The following is a 12,768-nucleotide window of genomic DNA, read 5'->3' as shown; positions in this document are numbered from 1 at the left end:
GTATCGCCTCGTTAAAATTTCTTCGTAATGTGATAAATTTTCACGTTGATTGCACTGATCTTCTTGGTAAGATATTCATCTTGGTACCTAGAATGTCATCTCGATCTAATCAATGTTTTTATCTTCCAACTCCTCGTCTAAATATCGAAAAACACTCTTCAGTCTATGAAATGTGTCACCAGTATAACTTAGATCCGTATGTCTTTGATATCTTTAGATAACTTTGTCTAGTATTAGTTTCAGTTTTGATATCGCCTTGGCATGCTGAACTCTTATCACAGAACTCCAGTAATTATAGCTGCAGTATTTCTTCCTTTCTTCATGTTAAGGCGTATTATAGTTGACCTGTAATTGGGCTTTGACCTGTTGGTCAACTTACTACTTAATAATAATAATAATAATAATAATAATAATAATAAGAATTCCTATTGAACATCAAGATTTATACACTTTTCCTCATTTGAGTACATTGCATATAGAGGGTAAGATTATTGTGAAAAATGAAATGGACGAAATTGTACAGAAACCAGAAATCAAATTTGTAAATAATGGCGTTCTTTTGTTGTTTAATCAAATAAGATATGAAATTGCTGGAGTCGTTGTGGATAGTTATAGAAACCCAGGGTTAGCGTCCACCATGAAAGGATATGTAACGTATAACAGTAAAGAAAGCGTAGCTCTAGAGAATGCTGGATGGTTTCCTAAAAAAGATTCGAATATAATTAAAGAAAATGGAACTTTTGAAGTTTCGATTCCTTTAAAAATGATTTTTGGCTTTTGCGAAGATTTCAAAAAGGCTATTTTGAATGTAAGACAAGAGCTTGTTTTAGTTCGTTCTAATACCGATGTAAATGCTTTAATTTCTTCAAATAATAAATACAAAATTAAAGTAGAACTTAGTAAAATATGCTGGAAAATGCATCACTTGTCCGTGTCCGATGCCGAAAGGATCGCCTTGATCGATATTGTAAGGAGCAACAGGGAATTGGATATTATGTTTGGAAGTAAAGAATTACATGAATTTGCGCCACCAGTTCAATCGATAACTAATACTTGGACTATTAAAACTTCCTTAGAAAAACCTCAGTACATACTTTTTGCATTGCAACAGGGAAGAAAAAATCAATTGAAGAAAAACTACAGTCAATTTGATCATTGTAATCTGAGAGATGTAAAATTGTATCTTAACGATACCATGTATCCCTACGACAACCTGAATGTTGATTTCACAAATAATCGTTATGCAATTCTCTATGATATGTTTAAAGAGTTCCAGACATCGTTCTTATCCAAAACTAGCGAGCCATTATTCGATAAGGATGAATTTAAAGAAAAGACACCCATAGTAGTAATCGACTGTTCTAAACAAACGGAAGCTTTGAAGAGAGGCCCCGTTACAATTACTTTGTGGTTTGAAACGACCTCAGGTATTCCAGCAGACACCACAGCCTATTGTCTTATTCTTCATGACCGAATGGTAAAATACATTCCTGCACAAGATGTCGTCAGAGTGTTGTGAATAATTTAAAATGTTACTGTATTTAAAATTAATGTATTATGTTTGAGGGGTAAATAAACCTACATATACAACCATTTTTGTGTATTTTATTTATGACAACCAAAAATTACATCTAAAGTTTTCTTATAATCATCTAATTTAATTGAGGGCCATCTTGCCGCATCTGGTCCTTCGGTCCATCCTAATGGTAATTCAGGATTAGCTTCGCCTTTGACAATGTTCTTTTTGAGCCAGGTGAAAATTCTTTTGTGCTCCTGATTTTCAGAGGGTTTAAATGTGAAGGAATCGTAATTGATTATCGTTAGAGCCTCAAAGAATGTAGTGAGTGCTTTGTGATTTGCCAAATATGCAGCTCGACACATAAATTCGTCAACACATTGCTGAATCCGTAGGTAATTTTTCCGGATATTTTCAACAGGATAGAAGATATCCCCCAGATTCTGCCAGCGATGATCACTTAATAATTTATAAATAAAAGATTTATAAACTAGTGAATTATCAAGGTAGTTGGTGGCAGAATTTAAATTTTCAATGTTGTCTCTTTCACATATATGTAGAAATGCATCAATATAGCTGTCAACAGATTGTTTCTTTTGTAGGAGTACACATATGTCAAGAGTAAAAAACCAACTTCATGTTCAGCAATCCATTTAAACACTTCATCCGGTACAATAAATTCTGCTTTTTCAATAATGTAAAGGAACAAATTTAATTTTGTCCTATCATTCGCAGCGGCGCGAAGATAAATTTTATACACCTTTTCGGATGCACAAAATGCTTGCAAATCAACAAATTGTCTCAAGTCAGACATTGTAGTAATGTGAAATCACCAACATCGAATAAATCATCAGCTAACTTAAACTGCTTTTATATTATAATTCCCCACTCTTCATATTTCGCCACCAGAAATTTCTGGTGGCGAAATATGATATCCCCAAGGTCGCGCATCCGTTGCAAATCGTGTAACAATTCTCTTATCATCATTATGGCTGAGAACTATTTTCTCCTGTTTTATTGTGTAAACAATATGATGTTTTGATTTGATGAGATTTTGGGACTTTTCGTAATTTCGGCTATTAAATAAGCATTCTTTATAATTTTCGAATGTTATTGTTTTAAGTGAAGCTTTCGTACTACCTTTGGATTTCTTAACTACTTTTTTATTAAAATCATCCTTTGCAACTCTATATGCATACATTTTCGATCTGAGACCCACAAATTCTAACATAATCTTACCGTTATTTTCATCTTTCATCAAACCTGGCACTTTTTTATTTTTTTGTTCTATACCATAAATATTATACAAATCATAGTCTGAAGTATCAAACCGATGAGAATCTTTCTTAATATATTCGTATATATCACCTACATGAAATTCGTAAATTAATAATAATAATATTTATTCCTACAGGTAACACCCAATTACACGAATAATATCAAACTAACTAAACTAATTCATGACAGTAACTAAAAAAGTATAAATACTGAAAAAACAAAAGTATCTACAGCTAATTAAACATTAACCCAAATTTACAATGCAATTACAAATACTAAAACTAGAATCAAAATTAATATCACATAAATGTGCAATTTTGTTGAATAAATTACACATAACCGACACTGGAGAGCGAACTGAGACGTTTGTACGGCTAGAATCAATATAAAACAGAACTTGTTGACGAGAATTAAGTCTAGGTACAAGTATATTAAATCTACTTAGAATATCAATGCAGTCTACTTTATTGTGAAACAAATTATATAAAAATCTGACCGCTATCATTTTTCGTCGTACAGCCAAAGACAAAAAATTAAAACGAGAAAGTAAAAGGGAGTGTTCATAACCTTGAGGGGGATAAACACCATCCTCCAAATATACTAAAAATTTGAGGAATCGTCTTTGAACAGATTCTAAATGACGGCAATGTATTTCATAAATCGGATACCAAACTGAAGTACCATACTCCAACTTCGACCTAATCAAGGAACAAAACAATATTTTAAGTGTTCTAATATTACAAAAATTGCTGCAGTTCCTATATATAAAGCCATAGGTTCTAAGTGCAGCAGCAATAGACGCATGAATGTGTTGCACGAAGGTGAGTTTACTATCAAATATTATACCTAAATCTTTGACTGTGTGACATCTCTCAATAGTGGAACCATTAATGTTATACTCGTAAATAATTTTTATGTGTTTTCTTGAATAAGATACTACATTACATTTGCTGTTATTCAGAGACAGACGATTTTCCAGACACCACTGCACAATATTTTCAATATTTCGTTGAAGCAATGCACAATCATGTAAAGACTCAATTTTCGAATAAAGTTTAAAATCATCGGCAAACATTAATTTGTCACACAATACCACATCTGCAAGGTAATTAATAAATAAAAGAAAAATCAACGGCCCCAGGTTAGACCCTTGGGGTATCCCAGATGTGGGAGAAAAAGCAGAGGACGTGAAGTTACGATATCTGACCCTAAATTCACGATTAGAGAGGTAAGACAAAAATAATTTTAGTAACGAATCAGAAAAACCTAGAATACGAAGCTTTTGTAATAGTATATGGTGATCGATTTGATCAAATGCCTTGGAAAAGTCGATATATGTATACAATCAACTTGTCCTTTGGCATCGAGCGTTTCTGAGACGAACTGTGAAAATACTGTTAAGTTGGAGACAGTTGAACGGTTTAACATAAATCCATGCTGGTAAGGAGATATTAAATGTTTAATTAAACTATAGATGTATTTATATAAAATTGATTCAAAAGTTTTCACAGAATTGCAAAGCAAGGATATAGGTCTGTAATTCGAAATTTGGTTAGCTTTTCCTTTTTTGATAATTGGACAAATCATGACTTTTTTCCAAATACCAGGAAACTCTGAGCATTGCAAAATTAAAGTAAAAATAGTATGAAGAGGATCAGCAAGGACATGAGCGCAGTCTCTAAGTATAAAACTAGGAACATTGTCAATTCCCGATGTTAACGAGTTTTTGGATTGTTGCAAGAGTGCTACTACATCAGATATGGAAATATGATCTACAGAGATTATCGACGATCCGGGGTTGCAATGTACAGAGATGCTGTCAGCAGCAAGAGGAGACGGAGGAATAAAAACACTATTAAAATAATGGCCGAAAGCATTAACTATTTCAAGAGGATCAGAAATCTCGATGTTATCATGATATAGTAAGCCTGGAATACGTGTCGATCCTTTTTTATTATTTATAAAACTCCATAATTTTTTAGGATCATTAGATAATGAGTTCTCAGCAGAATACAAGTATGCTTTATATGCTTCACTAATAAGTTTTTTACAGAAAGCACGCTGGTATGGACTTCCTGCGCGCCAACGCCATCGCCATCGACATCCCCCGAGGGATGCTAGTGTGGAATCGCCCTGAGTCGCAGAACACCCCTGCCGTGTCTACCGCGCTGCCACCCGTGCCCGGGCCGTCGGCTAGAAACCCGCGCATCCGACGCGCTCTAAACGACGCTGTGATTGACTGTGATGTCTGTTTTCAGATGGATAACCCGGTCGTCCGGGATTTGGTAGCTGAGCTGCTCCGGGGAGAGGATCCCGCCGCCGCTGGACACCGCCCAAAGTCCCGGGGAATCCAGGTGGGACCGCCCATGGGGGTAGCTCCCCAGCTAGTCTCCCGCAGGGTCCAGACAGACGGAGAGGCCCCCCGACGAGACCCTGTGGCTCGGTATGTGCCAGTGGACCAGGAGGTCTGCTGGCATTGCGCACGACCGGGCCACTGTCGGGGCCAGTGCCCGTATCCGGCCGGCCCCAAATTTTGTTCGCGATGCGGCCTCGTGGGCACCACGTCCGCCGCCTGCCAGTGCGGCCTACCGGAGCGACCCCGCAGAAGCTGCCCCCGTCGACCGTCCTCTGGCGAAGTCCGGCGCTCCATCTCTAGGGATTCCCCCCTGCCGTCACCCCGCGTGAGCCCGTCTAGGAGGACCAATGCCGTGCGAGGACCAACCGGAAGCCGCATGTGAACAGTCGCCGAAGCCGAAGTCTGTGTATTTAATTTTTTCTTTTCTGTAGGGTGCTTTAGTGGGGGTAGGTAATCAATAAAAAGAAAAAAAAAGAAGTTGCACTCCTTTTTTTTACCGACGAAAGGGGGGAATGTAACGAAGCGAATTTTCGCGGACCAGAAACCGTGACGCGTACCGCGAGGGCCAGGGGTAAATTGGCGATCGCCGCGCCGCCGCGGCGGGGGAAGGGGATTCTTGCCTGACGTCTTCGGCCGTGAAGAAGTGCTGTGGCGATTGTGGGAATTTTTCCTGAAAGTGAGAAGTGTGACAAAGTGAGCAGTTCGACCCCCCCGACCACCGTAAGTACCTTTTTGGGTCGTCTGCCTGTTTTGTACCGGTTTTGGAATCGCCGCCCCCGAGCGAAAAACCGTGTCACCGTCACCACGTTTTTTTTGTCACCGTCGAAAGTCGACACCGTCGTGCACGCGTCGTTACCGTCACCGCGCTCCCCTCCCGGGTCGCCGTGCCGTCTTCGGGCGATTTCTAGGTTCAAGGTCGCCGCCCCCAGAGCCCGGCCTGAAGGAAGTCGCCGCCTAGGAGGAACGAACGTGCCGGACATTTAATTCTTTTTGTTTGTAAAACCGTTTTGTTAGATATTTAAGTTGTTTAGCCGTAAGTTTTATTATTTTAGACCGTGTAGCTGCTGGCAGGGAATAAACCCTATTTTGTTATAAAATATCTTCGCCGTTTTATTTCTTATTCTCGAGTTTTCGCGGCGGCTCATCATCTGCATTCGGTGTCTCCGGCTTTAGAGCACCCCGGCGCTCCCTCTCCCGGAGAGGGAGCTTGCGCCCGAGCGGCCGCCGCTCCTGACCGAAGGCGCCACCCCCGGCGGCGTGAAGGTAGTCGCATAAGCTTGGTCGACCAGACGTGTTTCTGATATCAGCGATACTAGTCGACCCAAAGCATGGCACCGAAGTACGCCGCCACCCAATACGTTATCGGCGACCGTCCGTCCCATCATCTGGAATTTCGTCGCAAGCTTGCGAAGAGGCTTGAACGCGGCGACCCTGGAATAGCTAGACAGAAGTGGTAAAGAGCACGATATCGCATATTTACGAACTAAAGATCTGAAAGAAAGACATAAAGCAGACGAAATTTTAGAAAACAAGGCTTGGGCATGTGTCAAAGTATCAGACGCTTCGTTAGGAGAAAAAGCAAGTGCTTGTGGTTCGTAACGAATGCAATGAAAGTTAAAAGAAAGTTAGGGATGAGTTTGCAACTATAAAGAAAGAACTCGAAACTCTTCAAAAAGCTGTGTTAAAAAAATTGAAGAAACAAATTAATGACGTTGATGATGTGTCGACCTTATTAAAAACAGCCCGTGTAGCGGTGAAAAAAGCTGGTGGTAAAAAACGCATTCGAATACCACGAATATTACCACTGCCTAAAGTAGGTGGTATACTACCAATTTTACCTGCAATATTTGCTGGTTTATCGGCTATAGGTGCTATCTCAGGAGGGGCCGCAGGTATAGTTAAAGCGATTAACGATGCTAAAGCGGCGAAAAAAGCGTTGGAAGAATCTGAACGACATAACAAACAAATGGAAGCTATAGCTATAGGTAAACAGGGCGATGGTTTATACTTGATGAAACATCTCAAAGGTTATGGACTTTTTCTCAAAAAGTTTTGAAAAAACTTCCAATAAGGCTACCCAAAAAAGCACTCACGGACTTTGATCTACGAAAGTACGCAAAACTCTTAAACATTCCACATTTTCGAGACGTTTTCATAAGAGATTATCTGCCAAAAGATGGTCCTCGAAAACATGAATCTGGTATTGTAAATTTGGATTCAAAACATGGATGTGGAACTCATTGGGTAGCCTATAAGAAATCGAACAATATTATACGATACTTTGATAGTATCGGTAATCTGAAACCGTGTTTAGAGCTAGCAAGTTATCTAAATAATTGTAGAATACTATATAATCAAGATAAATACCAAAATCTAGGATACAATTGTGGACATTTATGTTTGCAGTTCTTGATTTAATAAATTTGTAAGCAAAACTAGTTTTTTATTTAGTCATGAGTCGAACCTTCACACTAAAAGGTCACGGTAGCTTCCTAGAAGCTGATTTATATCCACCTGTGGAATTAAATCCTAATTACGATTATTGTTTGGGATTAATAGGATTATTCACATATAATAGCATACCTAACGTCGAAACCAGAGTAAATGATAAACTTTATTATTATTCTTCATCGCCGTCAAACTCGAAAGAGAAAGAAGATGTGGATCTAAAGAAATTAATTATTGCGACAGTTAGCTACGAAATAAGCGATCTGGAACGTTACATCCAAGAACATATCAATGGATCAACTAAAACATCGAGAGATCAATTTTTTTCGTTGAAACCGAATAATAACACATTGAAAGCATAACTACAAAGTATCTACAATATTGATTTTGGTAAAAAAGGGACACTAGGAAATTTATTGTGTTTCTCTAAAAAAGTATTAGTAGCGAATACAAAACACGAGTCTGATATGTCTGTAAATATTATTACGGTAACGTCAATTCGAGTGGAATGTAACATTGTGACAGGTTCATTTTACGCTGGCCTACCTTGTCACACCCCCTATGAATTATCTCCAACAGTAGATCCTGGATATGCCATAAATATCGAACCAATGCATCCTTTATATTTGCCATTAATTAACAAAAACGTCATTGATAAAATAACCATCAAACTGATCGATCATGTTGATGTAATTCCTTAATTTTGTATTTAATAACCTTAGAGTGAGAAATCTATTAGTTTTATGTCTATGGTATTTGACATACTCCTGTATACAAGTCGATTAATATAGAAATGTTTTATTTGGCTGCTTTTCTTGGTGAAAAATCTTAACAGGTTATGGGCCCAGAACGCTATAAAGTTGAAAAACATGAGTACCAAACAAAAAGCCAAATATTGAAAACTATTTGAAAGATATCTCCACGAGGTCGATTTTAAGATTATCCAACACGTGCATTCTGAGGTTATCCAAGACGTACTAAAAAAGAAGTATAGACGTAGAACAATGGATCCAACAAGAATCATCAATGTCGGTCTTTTGGAAGGAAAGTCGAACTGGGATACGTGGAAGTACAAAATTAAAGTAAAGAGCTCTGGATATCATTGAAGGCAGGTCAGTGAAGCCTAGTTCACTAGATGATGGTGCAAAGCCGGAAGAAAAGACGGCGTACCAAACTGCACTTGATGCATTTAATAAAACAGAGAGCAATGCATTGATTATCTTGACAAATAATATGACTGAGGAAACTCTAAAGAAAATTATGCGATTAACCAGTGCCAGGGAAGTATGGCTAGAATTACACAAACTTTTTGATGGCGTTTCAGAAGACAAAGTGTACAACCTGTGTCTACAATTCTTTAGTTTCAAAAAATGTTCCAGCGACGATATGGCTACACATATATCAAAATTAAAGAATCTATGGAGCGAGTTAAAAGTGGAAATGAGAAACGACGCTGATGGTAATACAGAACTGCCCGATTTGTTTTTGATTTGCAAAATTTTAGGTACGCTACCAGACAATTATTTTTCCTTCAAGTCAAGTTGGATGATGATGTCAAAAAGTGACAGAACGGTTGATAATTTGACAAATCAACTGTGTGCTTATGAGCGAGCCTTAAAAAACAATGAGGATGGATCATCGGGACAGGAAGCTCTCATTTTGGACTCATCAAAAAGAACTGCTACACAAGTAAGTTCGACCGAACAGAAGAAAAAGAAGAAGATACTTTGCAACTATTGTAAGAAACCCAACCATGTTATAAAAGTATGCAGAAAGTGGATTGCGGATGGAAGACCTCCAAAACTTGATAACAAGCCAGAACAAACTTCAAACATGCTTCTTTTGATTGTTACATCGCCAGTGATGAATTCAGAATGTGGTGCAGATGATTGGTATGTAGACAATGGCGCTACAAATCATATTTCAAGCGACAAAAGTTACTTTAAAACTCTCCAACCATTCACAACAGCACACTCAGTAACCACGGCAAACGGTGAAAGAATTGAAGCTATCGGCAAAGGTGAAGTTGACATAGAGGCAGCTATCGGAGGCAAGTGGCACAGGATCACTCTGACAGATGTATGGTGTGTGCCTGGAATAAAGAAAAATCTGTTTTCTGTTCTAGCTGCACACGACAAACACCCAGATAGTCAGTTTCTTTCAACCACAGAAATTGGAAATTTTAAAGTTGGCAAAGATGTAGTGTTAGTCGGTGTACGAAAACGTTATGGAGGACTTTTTAAATTGGCAGTGAGAAGCGTGAAACCTACGTCTCCAAATGAAGTTAATGTCACAGGCAAAGAGAATCTTTTGCAGCTATACCACGAACGACTTGGACATCAGAATAAACGACACGTGAAGTCCCTGCTGGACAGAGAATTCAACGTTACGGTGGAAATGGATAGTGAACTGTGTGAAGGATGTATCTATGGGAAAGCTCATCGTCTACCTTTCGGTACCAGAGAAAAAACTAGAAAGCCGGGAGAGCGGATTCACACAGATGTTTGTGGGCCATTTGAAGAATCGATGTCAGGCTTTCGGTATTTTGTTTTGTTCAAAGATGATTGGACAAAATTCAGGACTATCTACTTTATTAAAGAGAAGTCAGAAGTTGCAGAAAAGCTAAGTCAGTTTATAGCAGAAACAAAAACCACGGGACATTTAATTAAGGAACTGTTGAGTGATAATGGAAAAGAATTTGACAACAGAGAAGTAAGGAGAATCTTACAAAAAGAAGGTATAAACCACCGTCTTACGATGCCATATACTCCAGAACAGAATGGAACAAGTGAAAGAGAAAATCGCACAGTTGTTGAAACTGGTAGAGCAATAATGCATGCTCATGGAAACATTCAACAGAGTCTGTGGGCTGAAATGATTCGCACAGCGAATTACATCCTAAATCGAACGGGACCTTCAAGTGTTGCATGGACGTCTCCATATGAACTTTGGTATGGGAAGAAACCAAGGTTGAAACATCTACGGATCATAGGTTCCACGTGCTATGTTCATGTGCCGAAACAGCAAAGGCACAAGATGGATCGAAAAGCCATTAAAGGAATATTGATCGGCTACGACCACGACGATGGATATAGAATTTACTGTGAAGAGGAGGGCAAGCTCATTAGATCAAGAGATGTTATCTTTGAGGAGAAAACTTTACAGCAAGGGAGAGGTGTAGTAATTCCAGGAAACATCGAACTTTCTGATCAACATGGCGACTTGACGCATGCTGATAAACGGGTTGAACAAAACGATGAAACTGATGAAGAAGACGAAACCTTTTGTGGACTCGAGAGCGAGGCAGAAAGTACGGATAGTGATGAAAATAAAACACCAGAACCCATTGATGAAGATAGTGTCAACAAACCTCGACAATTACGAGATCGCTCAAATCTTAAAGCTCCGATCCGATATGACGACTACGCGCTGTATCTTTCGACATTTCAGGAACCAGAAACGTACAGTGAAGCCATGAAGTCAGATCAGAGAGAACTATGGCAAGAAGCTATGGATTGTGAGATGCAATCTCTGAAAGATAATCAGACCTGGGAGTTAGTCAGTTTACCTCCTGGAAGAAAGGCTATTCCAAACAAGTGGGTCTACAAGATAAAGACAAACGCCGATGGGTCAGTCGACAAGTTCAAGGCCAGATTGGTTATCAAAGGATTCAATCAGAAAAGAGGAGTAGATTATGATCAGACCTTTAGTCCAGTTGCAAGAATGTCAACGATTCGAACATTACTCAGTGTAGTAGCCAATGTAGGCATGAAACTTACTCAGATCGACGTTTCCACAGCTTTCTTATATGGTGACCTGGATGAAACCATTTATATGCAACAAGCTGAAGGCTATGGGGATAAATCTGGGAGAGTTTGTTGTCTGAAGAAAAGTCTGTATGGACTAAAACAGGCGTCTCGTTGCTGGAATAAGAAGATCACCGAACTGCTTCTACGACTTGGATTTAAACAAAGCAAGGCCGATCCATGTCTTTTTGTGAGACAAAAAGATGGAAAGACGATGATATTTCTTCTCTACGTCGATGATGGACTGATCGCAAGTGAAGATGAACAAGAACTTCAAATTTTCATCAATGAGTTGAAGAAAGAATTCAAAATTACTTTCAAACCGGCGACATATTTTCTTGGACTTGAAATCGAACGAGAAGGAGATGGCTCCCTTCAGATCGCTCAAACTCACTACACGGAAAAGTTGTTAGAAAGATTTAACATGAGCAACTGTAATGCAGTGAGCACTCCCATTGTCAAAGATAATGAAACTGAAGAAAGTCCCCGTAATGAAAATTTTCCATACCGACAAGTGGTGGGAGCACTGATGTTTTTGATGTGTGGAACTCGGCCAGACATCGCTTATGCTGTCAGTGTGGTGTCCAGGAACCTGGAGAATCCTACAGAACGTGACGTGGTTCGAGTGAAGAGAATTCTGCGGTACCTGAGAGGAACTTCAAATTATAGACTTTTGTATAAGAATGACCATGAAAAAGGGGTTCTTATCTGCTACAGCGACGCTGATCATGGTGGTGATCTCAGCACTGGACGATCAACATCAGGGGTGTTATGCCTATACTCTGGGGCGCCGATCTCATGGATGAGTCAAAGACAAGCCTCTGTTGCAATTTCCACTACAGAAGCTGAGATCGTAGCCGCGAGTGAAGCTGCTCGGGAAATCATTTGGATTAAAAGGCTTTTGACTGAACTTGGTCAGTTGAAAGAGACGCCTGCACTACAGGTAGACAATGAAGCTGCAATTCGATTGGCTCAGAATCCGGAATTTCACAGAAGAACGAAACACATTCGTACTCGACATTTCTTTGTACGCGAACTAGTCACTTCTGGGCAAATTAAAATTTATAAAGTAGAGTCGCAGAGACAGCTTGCAGATGTATTGACAAAACCATTGTCATCAGTTAGGTTTAGGGATTTATGCAAAAATTTAGGCATGTTGTTGTTATTAAATAAGGGAGAGTGTTGATGTAATTCCTTAATTTTGTATTTAATAACCTTAGAGTGAGAAATCTATTAGTTTTATGTCTATGGTATTTGACATACTCCTGTATACAAGTCGATTAATATAGAAATGTTTTATTTGGCTGCTTTTCTTGGTGAAAAATCTTAACAGATCAAAACTCAGATCCCATTAACTTTCGTGG

At 39.0% G+C, this 12,768-nt stretch overlaps 1 protein-coding gene across 1 annotated transcript in view; it reads left to right on the top strand.

Annotated features, from left to right (window-relative positions):
- LOC135143863 (uncharacterized) overlaps positions 1–5,572 on the top strand; it is a 418,109-nt gene extending 412,537 nt beyond the window's left edge. Inside the window, exon 2 of the mRNA XM_064075798.1 lies at positions 5,053–5,572. Within this exon, the coding sequence (XP_063931868.1) occupies positions 5,053–5,532 (480 nt within the window). The 3' untranslated portion in view covers positions 5,533–5,572. The remainder of the gene's footprint in view (positions 1–5,052) is intronic.
- The last annotated feature ends 7,196 nt before the right edge of the window (positions 5,573–12,768 follow it).

The sequence above is a fragment of the Zophobas morio genome, unplaced genomic scaffold, assembly GCF_036711695.1.
Source record: "Zophobas morio isolate AGI-343-1 ecotype UQ-CSIRO unplaced genomic scaffold, CSIRO_AGI_Zmor_V1 ptg000076l, whole genome shotgun sequence".
Classification (NCBI taxonomy): Eukaryota; Metazoa; Arthropoda; class Insecta; order Coleoptera; family Tenebrionidae; genus Zophobas; species Zophobas morio.
The sequence above is the reverse complement of the archived record's forward strand: the minus strand, read 5'-3'. Positions and strand labels throughout refer to the sequence as shown.